Here is a 19,719-nt window from a genome sequence, read left to right as displayed (position 1 = left end):
AAAAAAGTTGTAGGGCCTATATAAAAACGAACTTTTGTGCATATTAAAAAAGAGCAACAGTAATCACGAAACACGCAAAAATGAGGTTATACTTATAAAAAGATGGATTAATTTAAAAGTCATATAGTAAGATGAACAATAAGCTGTACTTACACCTTATCTTTCCTCGTTTTGCTAAGGTCGATTCCATACAGATTTGCTTTGATAAACATATCTTTCAAACGAGGAATCAATCTGACAGTGACTAGATATGAAAATATGGAAATAATAGCGTTGAAGATCAAAGGAAACATGACTCACAACTAGCGATATTGAATCAAACAAAACAAAATAACAAATTTCTTCAGAACAGTTTAATGTACAAAGTGGCCTTATACGATCTCTTCATATACTGTAAGCTGTCACACTATAAAAAAGTTATATACATCACAAAAAGTAATCTTCTGCTCTGGTAACCTTTTTCTAATCATAACACACCCCCAGGCCGGAGATCAACGCCATGTGGACATATAAATAACATATGACAATCGAATCTACCTCGAACAGCTGATGAAACGAACATAATTGTCCAGACTGTCAACTTGGTAGTTAGAAATTTGATTCGGCTAATGAATGTACACAAATCTTAATATTTTGGTTTATTTTGAATCGGGCGCACTTTACTATTTTTATTAAATTAAAATGTCAAACAATATGTGATTCCTCCTCCTGTTTCTTCAAAATAGATATATGTCTTTCACTTGCAATCTGCGTGTAGTGGCATCCTTGATATAAATAAGCAAGGGAATTTAAAATGCATTTGTGTAGGTAGATGTTTTTGAGGTTAAGCATGAGATATCTCCCAAGAACTTCGTTAGATATTACATAGAATGTCCACATACCGTTTCCGGTAATTTTTATTCTGTTTATTTCGATTTTATACAAACATTTTTATATACAACTGTCCCGTTTATCTACGGGGTCGGTAAGAAACGCGTTTGACCACTTTACGCGTATTTTGAAGAATAATATGAATCAAACGTTACTTATCGGCGTCATTATTTCGTTGATATCATTGATTATCGTACAGTTTAGCCTAGTGGACGTATTAAGAGGTAGTATTCAATGAGAAACAACTTTTGAAGCTGGAATATTAAAAAAAAAATGCATTTTGTGTATAAACATTGCTGCTATTGTTTCAGCTCTTCTGGGTGGAGATACGCATTTTGTTCTAATTGGAATTATGTCTGCTCAGAACAATTTCGATGCCAGACAGGCGGTGAGAACGACATGGGGAAACTTGGCTACAAAATATAAATTGCCGTATTATTTCCTGGTTGGTCGCATTGTCTGTGAAATTCCCCTTGAAGATCGAATGGATGAATATACCTGTCAAGACTGGCCTATGTCATTGGATGGAAGTATGCTATCTATTAGTCATTCTGTGTTAAAATGAAAGATTTCATTGTATGACACATGCCATTTACTATGAATGTTTCCAGACAATGGAGTTCATAGGGAGGAGAATAATGATGCCACTGAAATTACACGTAAGGAAACAAAAAGGATGGTAAATAAACTACATTGTCATAAAGCAGCAATCCTCAGTACATGAAATTAAACTGAAATGATTAAATATAATGGGAAGGCAGGGATGAAATGGCTTCACAGAGTAATAGGATCGACATGGGATGTAGGCCTACCGTAAGATACCTTTGATTGGATGAAAGCACTAATTGCCCATACTTTTAAAGACACCACTCAAACTTATTTGTCTACTGATGTCATTCTATGCTATTTCTCCACTGACATCTCGGAACATATGAGTTTTCTGGAAAATTTATAAAGTCCAATAAAGGACCAACTACATTGGTATTATATACCACTTAGGTGAGGAGGTTGTCTCCATTTGCCCAAGTCTTCCTAGCCCAAACATTGCAAAATTTTTGTAATGCTACTCTTTTGTCGGAAATCATCCAGAACAAATCGAGCTGCTTTTCTTTGGAATTTTTCCGGTTCTTGAATCCAGTAATCCTGGTGAGCATACATTGGAACCATACTCTAGTTGGGTCTTATCAAAGACTTAATATGCCTTCTCCTTTACATCCTTACTACAACCCCTGAATACCTTCATAACCATGTACAGAGATCTGTACCCTTTATTTACAATCATATTTGTGTGATCTTTCCTTATATTAACACCTAGGTACTTACAATCATCCCCAAAAGGAACGTACACCCCATAAACGCAGTAATTAAAACTGAAAGGACTTTTTCCTATTTGTAAAACTCACAACCTGATTTTTAACTCCATTTATCATCATACCATTGCCTGCTGTCCATCTCACATTATTGAGGTCATTTTGCAATTGCTCATAATCTTGTAACTTATTTATTACTCTATACAGAATAACATCATCCGCAAAAATCCTTATCTTTGATTCTGCTTCTTTACTTTTATCGTTTATATATATAAGAAAACATAAAGGTCCAATAATACTGCCTTGAGGAATTCCCCTCTTAATTATTACAGGGACAGATAAAGATTTGCGTACTCTAATTCTCTGAGATCTAGTTTCTAGAAATATAGCAACCCATTCAGTCACTCTTTTGTCTAGTCTGATTGATTATCAAAGTAATATTTATAAACTGTACTTTATTTACAATGTTTAGTACTTCAAACAATATTATAATTTACTTTTTCATTCTCTTCAGATAAATTCACAGCAGTCTGGGTAATTCTGCAGTAGTCCATGAATTCATTGCAAATAATGCTATGTAAAAGTAATAATAATAATTACCATAGAAGTAATCATATTAAAGAAGACTGTCTTCCAAATACAGTACACAGGATTATGAGGGGGGGATCAAATATAAACAGGATTTTATTTTCTATTTGAATTCATTTATTGAAAAACACAAGACAATTACATTTTATTATTCCACATAGTTTCCTGCTTTGGAAATGCATTTGTCCCAGCTTTTTGATGCCCTCACCGTAAAAACAACAGGGTCGTGTCATCAGTCAGTTGCGCACAATGTCTTCCACACTCTCGTCATCTTCAAATCGTTGCCCTCCTAGAACTTATTTAAGTGGTCCGAACAAATGGAAATTTCAGGGCGATAAGTCCAGGCTGTAAGGAGGATGATCATGTGTAGACCAGTGAGTTTCCTGTAGTTTGGAGACGGAGCTGCAGTATGGGGCCGCGCATTGTCATGGAGGAGGATGACCTGTCGAATCTGTTGGTCTTGTCTTTTGTGGCGATGTGCAACCCTCGCTTGTTCAACAGTTTAACGTCATTTAAGGTCAAGAATTTCATTTCTTGTAACTTATTTATTACTATATACAGAATAACATCATCCGCAAAAATCTTTATCTTTGATTCCGCTTCTTTACTCATATTGTTTATATATATATAAGAAAACATAAAGGTCCAATAATACTGCCTTGAGGAATTCCCCTCTTAATTATTGTTCAACAGCTCGCAGTAGTAAGCAGCATTGATTTTGCGTCGCACATGCCAAAAAATCAACGGGCAAAATGCCTTGCCCATCGAAAAAAACGGTTGCAAGAACCTTGCCAGCTGACAGTCGAGTCTTGGCTTTCACTGGTGTTGCCTCCCCTTTCGTATGCCACTTGTTACTGGCTTGTTTGGATTCAGGAGTGTAGTGGTGGACCCATGTGTCGTCGTATGTGACGATCCAACTCAAAAATGCATCACCTTCTTCTGCAAACCTTGCTGTAAATCTCTGACAGACCTCCAAACTTCTCAACTTCAGATTTTTAGTCAAAAGGAGAGGGACCCATGTGGAACGTACTTTACGGAACTGTAGGTCATTTGTGATGATTGCTTGACAGCTCCCGTAACTGATTCCTACTTGTTCTGCAATTTCTGATTCTGTCGCCCATTGATCGTCGTCAATAATGTCTTTAACTGCACAAATGTTTTCGTCTGTAATGCTGGTCCGAGGATGGCGATCGTGTTGCTGATTTTCCACGTTCCTTGAACTTTTTATGCCACACAAGCACACGCGTCCTTGACAATGTTTGATCACCGAACTGTGCAGTCAATCTCTTGCAAATTTCCGCCGCTGTAACTCCTTCACGAGCAAGACATTTTATAATTATATATTTTATACTTACTTCAGTGAAAAAAGTTAACATTTTTACATAACTGAAGCTAACAAAAATATTAAAATCTAATGAACAAAAGAACTCTGAAAAGTGGTGGCAAAGGGGGCTCTGGTTAAGACGCAGCAGGTCGTTATGCTACTTATGATCCAGAACGGGTTAAAAAAAAATAGTAAATAAATAAATGCAATGTAAATATTAATCTTATACCAGTTGTATAGTATCATTTGAAGTAATTCCACATACTGTATATCAGTTGACTATATTTGTAAGTAGTACAGGAGATATTATAAGTAGAATTTTGTAAACAATATAAATTTATTAAGGATGAGCTGTGTGTTTAATAGAAAACATTGTTAGCGTAAATTGTATAATATTGTATTATAGGAAAATTTTCTTCTCTTGTTAATTTAATATTTAGTGCTTGACAATAATGTATTTTAGTGTACCATTTGCCACCGAGGTAGACACCTCATTTGCAAATAAAGAGATTTTGATTTTGATTTGAATGGAAGCAAATGAGACATGACGGAAAAAAACAATAAGTGATTATGGTGAGGTTGTGGACCTCTTAGTCTAAAACTTGCATTGTGTTATAATTAAAAAATGGGACAAAATCACTATGTTAAAATTTCAAAATGACAGTCTGTCTCTGTACAGTCACCATCACAAATAGTTAAGAGGGAAGCGAAAAACTTGAGAATCTAAGTTTGAGAAGAAACACCTATGATTTAGATGTTTCAAATCAGTTGATTATTACTCCATCTAATGATGGAAATATGTTTATATTGAATTGTTTTTTATTTCCTTCATGTCCCTTTTGTTTTTCATTCTTTTCTTCATTATGTTTTAACACATTTTTAGCATCCATGATGTAAATAACTTTACCCCCTTTTCTCACTGAAGATGGCTCAAATGAGTTGAAACATGTTTGATAATTATGTATGTATTGAATAGGAGGACATATTAAAATTTCCTTGGTATAGTGGAAGGGTGCACCAGAACACAAGCCGCTGCCGTAATCCAGGGAAGAGAAGGGGAGGGAGGGGAAGTGGGGTGTGTGAAGGAGACAGAGATAATGCTCTGCGTGTTTCCTCGTTCGACTTGTACAGGATTGTCCTTGTCTCTTACGGGCAACATCCACAGCTGTAACTCCACACACAGTACAAGAATACACTGTAATTAAGACACACTTGTCAGTCAAGGAATGTACCAGAGTGTTTCTCCTCTCGTCTGTTGGTCACGGTAGCGTTCCTTATTATTTAACATGCTCGAAGATGCAACGCTGCCGCCCCACGACCGTCTCTTCCTTCACTCACAACATTGTAAATGGAAAGAAATACTGAACGAAGGAAACAATTCACCCAGTGATTTGATTACAGTAAATGTTCATTATGCCCCCGTACTGCTTCGATTCAAAGTTCACAACGGTATAGTCGTGAACTTTGGATTCTGTTCAGGATGTGTGGTGTGTCGCACAATACCTCTGTCTCCTGTGACGCACAGCAATAGGCAGTGGCTGGCTGAGCAAATACAGCAAGTGTGTAAATTTGAATCGCGCGCCCGGAAGTAACAAGGTGACCTCATTTTCTCCACCAATCCAATTGCACCATTGCTCTTAACACAACACAAAGAGCATCCCTGATATTTTTGTTGTCAGTACTGTTAAGATATAGCCTACCCTGTGTTCTGTCCATATTTCGCTGGAAGAGATAATTTTTAATTCCATGTTGTGTTTCAGGTGTCTCGGAGAGAACCGAGCTCTCTACTGGGAGTTTGGATTGTCAGGGCAATCACCCAGTGGTTCCATTGTACCAGGGATTTAGTTTCATTGTCCAGCACTCAATAGTTGTGAAGAGACTGGGTGTCTTGAGTACCATTGTAACTCATCTTGGTGAGGTTAGAGTGAGCTTGCTAGATTCTGCGACAGGACAGAGGATTACGTCTGCTACATTCACCGCTACAGACGAAGAAGTTCCCGTTTCTTCTGTTATTCTGACAAGACCTGTTAAAGCCTATCTACTCCCAAAAGGATTTGAAGGGCAAGTCCTTGTAGAGATGAATGAGTGGCCTGTAATGAATATCTCCTGCCACTTCCAGTGGATGAATTTGAATGGTGTTATTAGATTTCTGCAACTTATGAGAAGAAAGGAAGAGAGACCTTGTCAATTCACAAATAATTCATTCACCCCTGTTACAATGCTGTACACAATTCACGGTAAGGTTAATGTATTTTCTAGATCATCCTTTGCCCCTACTGCAATTCTCTTCCCTCTGTGCATAAGTGGTAGAGGGTCATCCTCTCGTCCCCAAGGCTGCAGGTTCAAACCCAGCTGAAGTAATTTCATTTTAGAAAGGTGAAAGAAAATCTACGAAACACGTTATTATGAACTTGTGCTATTATCCAGAGTGACCAGGTATACGTGCTGGCATTGACTCTGCCAGATAGTGATAGGTCTCCAAGGGTAATTGGAACCATGTTGTCTGCAGTGCGTCCCACAATGAAACTTACGTTGACGTTTGGAATTTTTACGTGTAGAATGTCTTAAGTTTACTATTCTAATAGTTTATTTGATTTGAATATTGTATGCTGAAATCTTCTCGTTTTAATACATATAAAGCAATTAAGTGCAATAGTATTAACCCCTTAACTGGGGAATAGTTTCATATCATCAACCAGCCAGTGGGTAATTATTCAGCGCAACATGCACTTTTGGAATGGGTACAGTAGCATGCGGCAGATGTAAATACTCAACAGAAAAATATATTTTACTTGATTTATTTAAATTATTAGTGATAGGCCCTATAGTAGAAATTCAATAACATTATGTTATTACCGTTTTTCTTGTAAACCCGTAAATATATACACAATGTGTTCATACAATAGTGAATATAAAAAGTGTTCCTTTCATTATTATTATGACATTTTTCAAGTTTTCAGATATGCATCAATAGGTTCTACATACTTTCTGGTTCATAGGTCATTCAGAAATTGCGCACATTGTGGTAAATATGGAAGCACGGGCAAGCACAAAGTGCCACGTCACATTCCTCACAGCAGTAGACAGTTTCCCGTCGCCTCTGGTTTGACAGGCACACAACACAACATTTTCTTGAGTGATTCGTACTTCCGGTCGGCGGATTCTCAGATAATTCAACGTCTTTCCTAACCAAACCATGTTCACGTCACACAGAACAGTTTACCACCATATAAAGACCAATTTACAAGAAGTTATCAGAACATGGACAATGGATTTCACAGAACAACTATATCGTAACAACAACGACAACAACTCGCAAATTTAGTGATTTCATTGTACATATACACAAATAAATTCTTTACAAAGAATTTGGCGCGGACTGTACGAGGCAACATGAGACAGCTGTTGGACTGCCGCCTAGGCGTGAAAGCGAAATACCCGACTGGCGTGAGACCAGATAAAAATGAATAGGACAGCAATAATCACATCTAATATGAATGGAATTAGTTTTAAATTATGATAGTAGATGGCAGAAGTGATTAAGAATAGTCAGACGCCTATAGGAAGCTAATCCTACGTAAGAAAACATTTAGAAGTCAAACCCAGTACTCGTGAGACAGCTGTAGGCGTCAAACCCAGTTGAGGGGTTAATGTATTTATCACTTGTTTTCCTGGTTATTGGGTCTGTACCTGTTATGATCACAATAAATAAATAAATAAATAAATAAATAGACATATAAAGGAAGGGTGTGTGGCTGAGGCAACAGACAGCGCAAACACAACAGTTGAGATCAATTGAATTGAGATCGAGGCTGTTTGGGGGCCAGGGAAAAACTTTAAATTATTGGTTGTGATCTTCCAGCCACATGCAGCCACTTCCAGCTGTCTAGCAAGATCCATTATCTTGCTGGAGGATCGCATCCTCCCAAGGAAAGACAATCACTTTGTATGGATGAACGTGATTACTGAGGATGGTTCCATAACAAAATCGATTTAGAGTTTGTTCCATGTGGATGATGGGACCTACAGAATACCATGAGAAAATTCCCCAGACCGTGTTTGTGTTTGTCCAGCTGTGGTTGCAGGGTGTTGTTTCTCCAACATTTCGTTCGCCATAGTACTGAGCAAATTCCAGTCGTTTTTGCTGATGCACCTGTGTTAGCATGGGTACAGTCACACTCCATCTACTCTGGAGCCTGATTCGCAAATGGTTCGTTGAACTGTTGTGGTAGAAACGTGTCTGGATGCCCCCCGGGTTCATTTGAATGGTAAGCTGTTCCGCTGTAGTCTGTTGGTTGGTCTTCATGCACTGTGGTATTTGACATTCACCTTGGACATCAATGGTGTATGGAGCTTCACAGTTTCCATGACATTTTCCTAATGGTGCCATTCGACCACTAACGGTACACCATTACCACAGAGGCATGTAAACAGTTTGCAAATGTCGCTGTTTCTGAAATTCTGCACCTCTTGACCGGAAAGGCAATGATCATCCCTTTTTCCTATTTAGTTAAATTGCTTTCCTTACCCATGACAGCAGGAAGTGCAATGTGTAGAGCCAGCCTGTCAGACCAGAGAGATCTAGTGTTTACAGTACACTGTGTCTTTTGGTATGAGTTAGATCAAATTTGTTACTTTCATTGTCCTGTCTCATTCTCATCTTGGCCTTGACAACATGGAAGTGACTGAGGTGTGTGTTGTATACAAGGATTCTGTATACAGAAACACAACATAAATTTATTGCTTCAATAAGTTTTTTACACGATATGTACATAAATATAACTAAACTTCTCTTGAAGCTGGATGAACTTACACACAATTAATGATGATATTAACAGTAGACTGAAGGTCTGTTGAAATATACACTTATATACATGAGAGTTCTATATACACACGAATCTATCTTGAGGAGATAGTCTGTCAAATAAAGGAGAGTTCAAGATAGTCGAAAACTATCTGCCTTGTAGAATTATTAGTGTAACTTGCAATGAAAGTTCGCACTAACAGAATGCTAGTAATTGCCGTAGACTTGTCAGGAACTGACATAAATATTCACAATTAGTAGAATACTAATGTTGATGTCGGAGCATAAGTGAGGACTGAGGGATGAGTAGAATACTGGCATCGGGTTCCACGTGACTACACGAAGCGGGAGGTGAGGCAGTGCGAGAGGTGAAACCTCACAACCAGAATTCAGTCCACCTGTTCAATACACATGTTTAAGAGGGATAGCCTCCGTGTTCGACTTTCAGTGTAATCTGGCGTTGGACACTGGGGAGTCCTGGGAAGTAGCGGAATGTTGCTCCTTTTATAGCGCTGGCTGACGTCATAAGCAAGCGCACTGCAGTCACCTCGTAGAATCTGGAAAGATCCGGGCTGCGGCGTGTTGCGGAGCCATCAGGCGCAGAGCTGAGATCGCGAAGGACACACAACAGTGTGAGTGATGCTGGCAATACCATTCCTTATGCAGCCAGTTCCTGTTATGAATGGTGAGAAAATGTCACTCATAGGGTCGGTTGGTCTATGCATTTCAGTCTGCTTGGCAAACTGATATGTAATACCAAAATGATGTGATGTTAAATAGAAGAGGCGGTGCGACGTAAAGCAACTTGTATTCAAAAAATAACAAAATTTAGAAAAATTTTAAAAAATTAGAAGAGGAGTAGTCCACCTTTTCAATACAATCAATATCCAGAAAATAATATAGGCTATTTATAAAATCATTTTTAAAAGTACAGGTTTCATCTCTGTGTGAGGGATATCCTCAGCTGTTGAAGATAAGGTAACTAGAAATACAGTAAAATTAGCTGTTAGTTGAAGTTATATTGTTACATTTTCATCCTACATATGTTCTTTTCTGCCTGGTCTATTGCTGTTATTCTTTTCAAATGTTAATATAAGTATTTTTTTTTTAATTTGAAGATCTCAGATTTTTTGGTTAGCCTGACACACATGGTGAAGCCACCCCTGGGAACAACATGGAGTTAGGAGCAGAAGTTCAACAGTTAGGGTGACCAATTCTGAATTTTAAAATGGAGGCCAGACTCTTAATAAAAGGAGAGCTTTTAATAAAAATGGAGGACAAATAGAATTTTAATTTTTAAATATGAAGTGTAGGGCTACATCACATCACTGCTTATCTAATGTTTGTTTATCAATTGTGGAACACCTAGTGTAATTCTGGACATTGCAAAACTGGTCAAAAAGTTTAGAATCATCTATCTCCACACCTCTAGATTGCAAATACTTGAGACAAGGAAGAACGTCTTCAAATTTAGTGTCTTTCATACTTTGAAGCTTCATCCATTGGAAACACTTAAATTCTTCCATCATAGAGTTCCCCCACTTTAATAGATATTGAATACACATTTCATAAAACCCAACATGTTTTACACCGGGTGAGTTGGCCGTGCGGTTAGGGGTGCGGAGCTGTGAGCTTACATCTGGGAGATAGTGGGTTCAAACCCCACTGTTGGCAGCCCTGAAGAGGGTTGTCTGTAGTTTCCCATTTTCACACCAGGTAAATTCTGGGACTGTACCTCAATTGAGGCCACGGTCACTTCCTTCCAGCTGGAAAATTGATTCCCAACTTAGCACACGAGGGCAAAACGCAGGCAACCAAGAATGAGTTAGCTGGAAAATTTATAATGTCCAATAACGGACCATTATATTGGTATTATAAATTTACTCATTCAGGACAAATATTTTAAGTTCCCTATGGGAATCAACATCTATATCATCTGATGGCCAGGCAGGCATCAATTTTTGGAAATGAGACATAGTTCTCATAGTGCATTGGCACTGCTGGTGGCTTCAAGTGGCCTATACAGTGGCCTCCACGGTATGCACTAGCTTTGCGTCTTGGGAGGTGTGCTAAGTCCCAACTGACGAGCCCAACATAGCACACGAGGGCAAAACGCAGGCAACCAAGAATGAGTTAGCTGGTAAATTTATAATGTCCAATAACAGACCATTATATTGGTATTATAAATTTACTCATTCAGGACAAATATTTTAAGTTCTCTATGGGAATCAACATCCTACAGTATACTTGTCGACAAGGAGACAGTTTTGAATATTCCTATCACACTTAAGTAATGTACGTTAAGCAGTAGTCTTGCCATCTTGAAGTGGAGTTTTTCCCAGTGAATTTGATAATGTTACAGTTGACGACAGTGGGCTTTTTAACAAAATAACTACCGGTACGAGTACTTGAAAAAGTATGTCACTAAATGGAAGATTAAAGAATGAAGTGAACTAATATTTCCAGAGATATTACTTGGAAGTTTGTGAAAAATTAAATAATCTTTAATATCTGCATTATTATTCCTCATTCAGTAAAAATAGGAGACATAAAAGATTAAAAATGGTATTTTTTGCACAAATTGTATTATGTATTGTTTTTCAGTACAGCTAATATTAACAGTGAAATTTCGGTATTCAGGAGATAGCCCTGAAAAGGGTTTTCCGTGGTTTCCCGTTTTCACACTAGGCAAATGCTGGGGCTGTACCTTAATTAAGGCCACGGCCGCTTCCTTCCTATTCCTAGCCCTTTCCTGTACCATCGTCGCCATAAGACCTATCTGCGTTGGTGCGACGTAAAACCAATTGTAAAAAAAAAGAAAGAAAGAAAGAAACTGAAATATAACATTTTTTTTTTCTGTATTGGACCCCTTTAATGTTGTATTGCACTGTTTACTAATAAAATAATATATCCTAGTGAACATCCTGGCTATCCCTGAACATATCTACTGAATTTTGAGAAATTCATTTAAGCCTTTTTCCCATGAAGTCATAGCAGATGAACGGACAGATAGGCAGACAGACAGAGAAAATCCAACTGTATCTATTTTCAACTTTTATACCTAATTCGATATAAAATCAAACTATGAAGCAAAATAATTAAATCTAATATTAAAGAGGTAAAGTTTGTTTGTATGTAATGGCTAATCTCAGGAACTACTGGACCAATTCTAAAAATTATTTCACTAATAGAAAGATACATTATCCCTGAGTGCTATAGGCTATATTTTATTTTCAAAACTATTTGAGGGGGGGGGGGGTGGCGACGTGGGGAGATACAAAAATACTAGGCTAATATAGGCGAAATATCAAATTTGTCGTACAAGGATGAGACAAAGCACATTTTAAGCCCCTTGACGTAAAGAACAAAACTCGGTAAGCCCTACGGGCCCTAAAACCAACCGTTATTGGCACAACACTACCCCTGCTCTAGGAATCGGATAAAGAAAAGAACTGCCGTAACCATGGCAACATCAGCTCCAGTATGCTTACAGCAGCGAGATTATCTACAATATATCACAAAAACCTAACATGTTACAGACATAAAATTTGGTATTTGGAATCTCCTTTAAAAGAACACGCATTTTTGTTTTCAGAAAATCCACTTAAGGGTTGAGGGTTGAAAAGAAGTGAGGAAGGAGTTGAATTCTTTATGTGAGGATACATATTTCTCACAAACGGAAGATGTTACAGACGTTAAAATTGGTAGGCCGTACTTGGAATCACTTTTAAAAATAAATGAACGCACGAACGCACTTTTTCTGGAAAATCGACTTAAGGGGGTGAAAATTTTTTTAAAAGCGGGTGATTTTAAGGGGTTGAAAATTTTTTTAAAAGCGGGTGATATTTTAAAATGAATATCTTCTTCTCTTCTACCGGTTTTCCCACACCTGTAGTGTGGCGGGTCCGAACTGCGTCGCACATGTGGATTTGATGCTGTTTTACGACTGGATGCTCTTCCTCACGCCAACCTTATGTGTAGGGATGTAATTACTATTGCGTATTCCTGTTGTGGTTGGTAATGTGGTGTTTTAGTGAATATGAAGAGGAGAATGTTGAGACAAGCACAAACCACCTGTCCTCGAGCCAGAAGAATTAATCACACGTCATTAAAATATCTGACCCAGCCCAGAATCGAAACCGGAACTCTGTGAACCGAAGGCCTCAATGATGAACTCTCAACCAAGGAGTGGGGCAGTTTTTAAAATTAGTATATCTACAGTACATATCATAAACTTAACATGTTACAGATGTGAAAATTGGTATTTGTAATCTCCGTTACAAAAAAAGAAACCCCTTGTTTTTAACTGTTTCTCACGTGTACAGTTCCATGTCGCATGTTAGCTCTGCCAGTAGCTTGGTCATCTTAACCCCAAAAGGCAATGCCACAAACGTGGTTTACAAAGAAAATGGCATAAATGAAATGCAATTTTTCGGTGAGTTTTTATACTTTAGGGATTTTCAGATAATGTCTTAGTGCAGTACCGAGGAACAATTCATTTTTATCAACTTACGAAATCCTCGCGAGCGAAGTCATGGGAAACAGCTAGTTTCCTAATAAAATTATAATTCTATTTACATAGATGCTCAAGAAAAAATGTTTCAAATGAATATATTGTATAAATTGCATTTATATCTGAGTTAGAGGTGGGGCTTGTTGATGCAAAAGGATGAGAATTTGCCTTGGAATATTTGTCCATAGAAAGTAAGAGTATCAGAGAGAAATCTGCACCTATTTGATAAGAACTATTGAAGCTTGGTTTGACATAGATAGTAGACAACCACCACAGAACAAAAAAAAAATTAATGTAATAACCTAGATCTTGTATTCTGAACTGTGTAGGAGAACTTCTTGCTAATCATTAAATTGATGTATTTCAGATATCCGTGCCTTAAAGAATCATGTAGCAGCCAAATTTAATCGATCGACAGCTTGGAGGCGGGAATCTCAGATACTAAAATCGAAGTTAATAGAAGAATCTCAAGAAAAAGGTGATATATTGTTTCTGGATGTCGTCGATGTGTATAGGAATCTTCCTGAAAAGCTGTTGCTATTTTTACAATGGTAAGTTCCATTATAGACAAGTGAAAGGTCTTTTCTGTATACTATTGTAATATGGTGAACATCCATGTTCATCTTTATCATTTTGTCTTTTACTCTTTCCTGTCTTTATCTGCATTCCTTATCTTACACGTCCCACATCAAGGTCAACATTATCCCTTAGGTGAAGCCTGCCTTCCTGCTGAAGCTGTGAAGCACACACAAAATTGTCAGGGGCTCAGAAGAAATGTAATGTAGAACAGCTGGGATTGGTGAGGGGTGGGCCTCTTTGTGTTGCTCCCTCTTCCAACATTGGTCGGTTATTGTAAGTAACGGAAGGGATCATCATCATCACTTACATCCTCCATCTGAGATGTCTTCCAGCCTGAGACCTACTCTGCCAAAATCCTTCTGACCTGCTAAAACCACCTTTGGCCTATTGTCTAAACTTTAGTCAGCCACTTTTGATCCATTCTGAACACTTGTCTATAGAACTTCAGTCTTTGTTTTCGTATTGACTCCTTCAGTTGTTCGTTTTTCTCAATCACTACTGATCTGCATTTAGGGCAGTCGCCCAGATGGTAGATTCCCTATCTGTTGTTTTCCTAGCCTTTTCTTAAATGATTGCAAAGAGCCTGTTCTTAATCTACAAGAGACATTCAATATATAATGCAACAGATTTCATTTCTCGGCCAATTTCAATTTTAAAACTGGAATTTTGTGTGGGACATCTTTGAACATTTTCGATACCTGGCAGCGCTATAACTAGCCTTGAAAATGGTGTCTGTAATGGAGGTGTGCACCAAACAGAGAGCCGTTATTGAGTTCCTTTTGGTGGAAAACCAGGGCATCACAAATATTCATAGGCACTTGCAGAATGTCTACAGAGACCTGGCAGTGGACAAAAGCACAGTGAATCGTTGGGCGAGGTCGAGCAAACCTGTCTGATCTGGACTCTTCTTTCTCATCCACCCTACGGCCTGGATCTCACGCCCTGTGACTTCTATCTGTTTGGCCCAATAAAAGATGCATTCCATGGGAAGCACTATGTGGATGATGGGGAAGTTACCTCCCACATCGACCAGTCGAGTGGTACCATGCAGGCCCTCACATTACCATGGCGTAAGACCGTAGCATTGAACAGAGATTATGTTGAAAAATAGGGTACTGTAGCAAAAGGAATGGGGAAAAACATGGTGTATTGCATTATATATTGAACTTCCATCCACCATCTTTGTGACATTTATATTGTGAAGGATCTTTCCTTTCAAATTTCTTGGCTTATCCTATTATGCGTTTCTTTTCCTGTTCCCATCACTCTGTGTGTGACTGGATTTGACCTGCCGTTGTGTTTATCCTATTGTATATTCCTTTTCATGTTTCTATATGTCGCTTGAATTGTAACTTATTTGTTGCTTTCAATTACTCATAATTTTATCACTATTGCGTGATGAATCCATCATGCTTAATTCAGGTTCCTAATACCACTCCCTGGGCTGAGTGTTTAAGATGGTAGGTTTAATCCTGGCTTGGCCCAGTGGTAATTGAAGATGCTCAAAAATGCCAGCTACATGTTAGAAGAATTACTGATATTTAAAAGAACTTCTTCAGGACAAAATTTTTAGCACTTTGAAATCGTCAAAGACTGTAAAAAAGACTGGGCGAGTTGGCCATGCGGTTAGGGGCATGCAGCTGTGAGCTTACATCCGGAAGTTAGTGGATTCAAAACCCCACTTTCGGCAGCCCTGAAGATGTTTCTCCGCGGTTTCCCATTTTCACACCAGGCAAGTGCTGGGGTTGTACCCTAATTAAGGCCAGGACCGCTTCCTTCCAACTCCTAACCCTTTCCTATCCCATTTTCGCCATAAGACCTATCTGTGTCGGTGCGACATAAAAGAGGTAGGAAAAAAAAAGAAACAAGACCATTTAGAAAACACACACACGCAAGAAAATAAGCACTCAACACACTGACTGGAAATGGTACACTGAACAACTCAAACTCCTCCAGGACTCGATACCTAATACCATCGGGGTCGGAAAAGAACAAGAGTTGACCAAGGCAGATCGGATAGGATAGATCAAAGTGAGGAGCCTGGCGCAAGTAAGTGGAAAGGCCAACCCAGGCTCCAAAGTTCAGAGCCTGTGGGGCCCCTTTTAGTCACCTCTTACAAAAGACACGTGATGCTGTGGTTGTTATTCTACTGCCCGCATCCATAGGGTAAACGTTATGGACCAAGGAAGAAAACAGTTGGATTTACGTGGTCCATTGCTGGTTGAAGCAACAGTAATAATAATAATAATAATAATAATAATAATAATCTGCTTCCTATGAATAGCAACAAAGATAACATTCCTTCTATTTTATATATTACATTTCAGTAATATATGTGTTGCTTTTATTATTATTATTTAGATTGTATTTTTAAATGAATAGTAAAACTATAGAATATGTGCTGATCACCAAGTATGTCGCTATCCCTGAAAATGATCGCTCATTTGATGAAAACATCTTCATTAATGTGTGTCAGTAACCGATTTGTGTTAAAACTTATTATAATACGCTCTTTCAATAATTCAGGGCATTGTATCTTTAAAATTGAACATCAAATTGAGAAATTTTAATAATATATTCAAGACATTTCCTGAATAAGTTCCTAATACTCATACTTTCTCTGTATTTCAGGGCATACCTCAATAAAAAGTTTTCATATTTTTTAAAAACTGATGATGACACCTTCGTTGATGTTTCTTCTGTTGTAAGAGAATTACACCAGGTACAAGATAAATGTAAATTTTGGTGGTGGAGTTCTTATCGTGAAGGCTGGCCCATTCAGACAGCTGGGAAGTGGCGGGAGGACCACTATCGTTCTTTGACATATCCACCATTCCCTTGTGGAGCTGGCTATGTCCTCAGTTATGATACAGTGCAGTTTTTGGCCACAAATGGAGAAGATCTTTACTCCAGCTTTCAAGGTGAAGATGTATCTGTAGGTATCTGGTTGGCTGGTCTAAACCCCTGTCGACATAGCGGCTCAGATTCGTCATGTGTATGGAGCTGTGATGAACAGAATTCTGAAATAGCTTGCAATAGAGCGCAGTTGTCAACACGGGACATGCTACGAGTTTGGGAGCATCATCCAAAGGACAATAGGTAGCCAAGAAGAGACATCTACAATGAGTTCTAACCCTGAGAGTGCCAATGAGCATTATATCACTCCTGGTGCAGTCTTTTATTTAACAGTTTGTAATTCAGCTGTGAAGGCGAGATGGCAATACTAATCACTTCCTTTATGGAAAAGGAATTTCATCATCATCGTCTTGAACAGTGTCCAGGTGGAATTTCATCATCATCGTCTTGAACAGTGTTCAGCTAGAGTAGGAACTCGGTGCAGAAGGACGTGCATGTTAATTCTACAAAACTTCCACCCCCACCGCTCTCTTCCTTTCGTGCAAGCACTTTTTAGGTGTGGCTCTGTCAATTAGATCCTAAGTGGTCACCCTGACAACCACCCAGCATCGGCTAGGGAGTGCACTTGTGCTTAGCACAAACAGACAGCAGCAACTTCGTCACATCATCACGTTGCCGCTGCTACGGCTGTCATCGTCACCAGGGGACGCTCTCTGGGGCTTCTCCCGTCTGTACGGGCTGCGACCCATCACTCTCACGTTACAACGGACAGCAACAGCCACCTCGCTCCGCGGGCTTATATCATTTTAGTCTACCACCCACGCAGTGCGCTGTCTCGGGCCTTGTCGTGGGGAAACCACTCTAAAAACAATTACCTGGCCCAACACAGCACCCAGCGTGTGGCTTAGGGCTACCTGAGGCGCTGCCGCTGCTAAATAACTTAATTGCTGACACTAAACAGAATTGCTAAAACGACGAAGTATGGCTGTAAAGCCTCACCGGAGAAACCCTCACCAATTCAGATAAAATCTGACAAATGGTGGCGAGATTTAAGCACACTCATACAACAAAATGTCACTAACCAAAACTGCAAAATCACCCCAAATACGGAAGGTACTAATGTAAAAGTACAAACATGAGGATCACCTTAAACTGACCGAATCACTAAACTTCCTAAAAATCAACTACTACACTTTCACAACAACAAAAAAACCATTACCAAACAGCTAGTCATTAAGGGACTCCCCATAGATACCACAACCGAGGAAATAACCGAGTACCTACAGTACAAGATAAAGGATACACACCTATTTACGTCACACAAATGTACAAGATTATATCACAGAACGAAGGAAGACCTAAAAGAACACTCATGCCACTCTTCATTATCACCTACTCACCCACGCAGGCAAACGCAGGGCTCACCGACTTTACACATCTAATTAAGATACCCGTACGCACAGAAGACAGGAAATCCCCCACAGAAGCTAACAGAGTCTTAAGCTGCATTTACACTAAGCGCAATTTCCTCGCGAAATAATTTCGCGAGGGAATTGTGCCTAGTGTAGACGCTCCCTCACTCCTGAGTAATTGCGGAGTGAGTGCCCTCGCTGTGAGCCAGAGGTCAGTCGGTTTTTGTCCGCGCATCAAAGGGTTTCGCTCATTGAATTTCTCTCAGTGTAAACGTGGTCTCCGTAGTTGCTCGAGGGATGAATCAAGAACAGTGCTTGCAGCTCATCGAGCTCTACAAAAATAGAGATAATATGTGGAATCCGAAAAACAAAATCTATTTCAATCGCAATGAGAAGATGCGCGGAAGGAAATTAATTCTCAACTAAACTTTCCTATCTCTACAGTGAAAGCAAAGATGAAAGCGCTACTGGGATCATATTGAAGTGAAAGATCGAAAGAAAATAAGAGCAGACTCACTGGATCAGGTAAGCTATTACTATTGGTTTAAATGCAAAATTGCGTCATTTCATTACTTTTTTGAACCTACCGGTACCTATTTTGAAACATTCTTGGCTCATTGTGAAGAACTTCCATTAGTGGGCAGACAACACCACATCCAGAAGGCACAAGCCCTGAACATTTGGATTAGTCATATTTGGATGGGCTATTGAGCTTGTGACTAATTTTACTTGGTTTGTGATTTATTTTTTCTTCCATTTTTTTACATTTTCACCCATTTTTTGTATTGATCCACAACAATTAACAAATATATCAAACGCTATTTTTTTAAATGTGTGTGGTTTGGATACGAAATGTATTTCTAAATTGAATTAATGTTGTGATTTTCATTATTAGCATTCCTATTTGTTCATTTGACTTTTTTAAAATACATATATTATACCGAGTCGATTTACTGTTTTAAATGCGATTAATTATTATCGTTACCTTCACATAATCCTGAAGTGTTTCAATCAACACATCACCAACTTCTGGGACGATTTTTGATTTTGTGCACTTCGATATTTTAAATGAATACTGCAAACTTGTGTACGAATCACCAGTTGCTAAGAAACGCAGTGTGACAGCTAACCTGTGTCTCACTGTTACTGCTTCTCTGAATGTTGTGTCTTGTCCTTCAACTTTTTGACTGATCAGTGAAATGAGTTGTTCAAAATCTTGGGTACTCATGCGGACTAAGTTCTTAATTGTATCATCAATGGTTTCCTGTACCATTTCTCTCATAAGGCTGTTTCCATATTGGCTTCTTCCAAGGAATAATTGTTTGCTCCACCATCGTCAAGGGCGCCGATTTTTGTTCTTCCCTTTCGTGATCAAAAATGACATTGATATGATGGAAAACGCGGCTGCAGCGGCTGGAGGGACAAAACAAGTTTCCATGTTGGCTGCAAAACAAGAACAGAAG

At 38.7% G+C, this 19,719-nt stretch overlaps 2 protein-coding genes across 3 annotated transcripts in view; one reads left to right on the top strand and one right to left on the bottom strand.

Annotated features, from left to right (window-relative positions):
• The window catches only part of Alg7 (Alg7 dolichyl-phosphate N-acetylglucosaminephosphotransferase), a 52,475-nt gene extending 51,742 nt beyond the window's left edge, over positions 1–733 (bottom strand). Inside the window, exon 1 of the mRNA XM_067153859.2 lies at positions 154–733. Within this exon, the coding sequence (XP_067009960.2) occupies positions 154–293 (140 nt within the window). The 5' untranslated portion in view covers positions 294–733. The remainder of the gene's footprint in view (positions 1–153) is intronic.
• LOC136881179 (UDP-GalNAc:beta-1,3-N-acetylgalactosaminyltransferase 2) lies at positions 732–19,129 on the top strand. Of its 2 annotated transcripts, none has more exons than XM_067153858.2 (5): positions 732–889; positions 1,182–1,400; positions 5,853–6,329; positions 13,777–13,960; positions 16,620–19,129. In XM_067153858.2, the coding sequence occupies exons 2-5, from the start codon at positions 1,223–1,225 to the stop codon at positions 17,089–17,091; spliced, it is 1,311 nt and encodes a 436-aa protein (XP_067009959.2). In that variant the 5' UTR covers positions 732–889; positions 1,182–1,222; the 3' UTR covers positions 17,092–19,129. The 2 variants fall into 2 exon arrangements, with proteins under 2 accessions (XP_067009959.2, XP_067009958.2); XM_067153857.2 differs by having other exon boundaries at positions 732–1,094.
• The last annotated feature ends 590 nt before the right edge of the window (positions 19,130–19,719 follow it).

The sequence above is a fragment of the Anabrus simplex genome, chromosome 9 (genome assembly GCF_040414725.1).
Source record: "Anabrus simplex isolate iqAnaSimp1 chromosome 9, ASM4041472v1, whole genome shotgun sequence".
NCBI lineage: Eukaryota > Metazoa > Arthropoda > Insecta > Orthoptera > Tettigoniidae > Anabrus > Anabrus simplex.
This window is presented reverse-complemented; position numbering and strand designations above follow the sequence as displayed.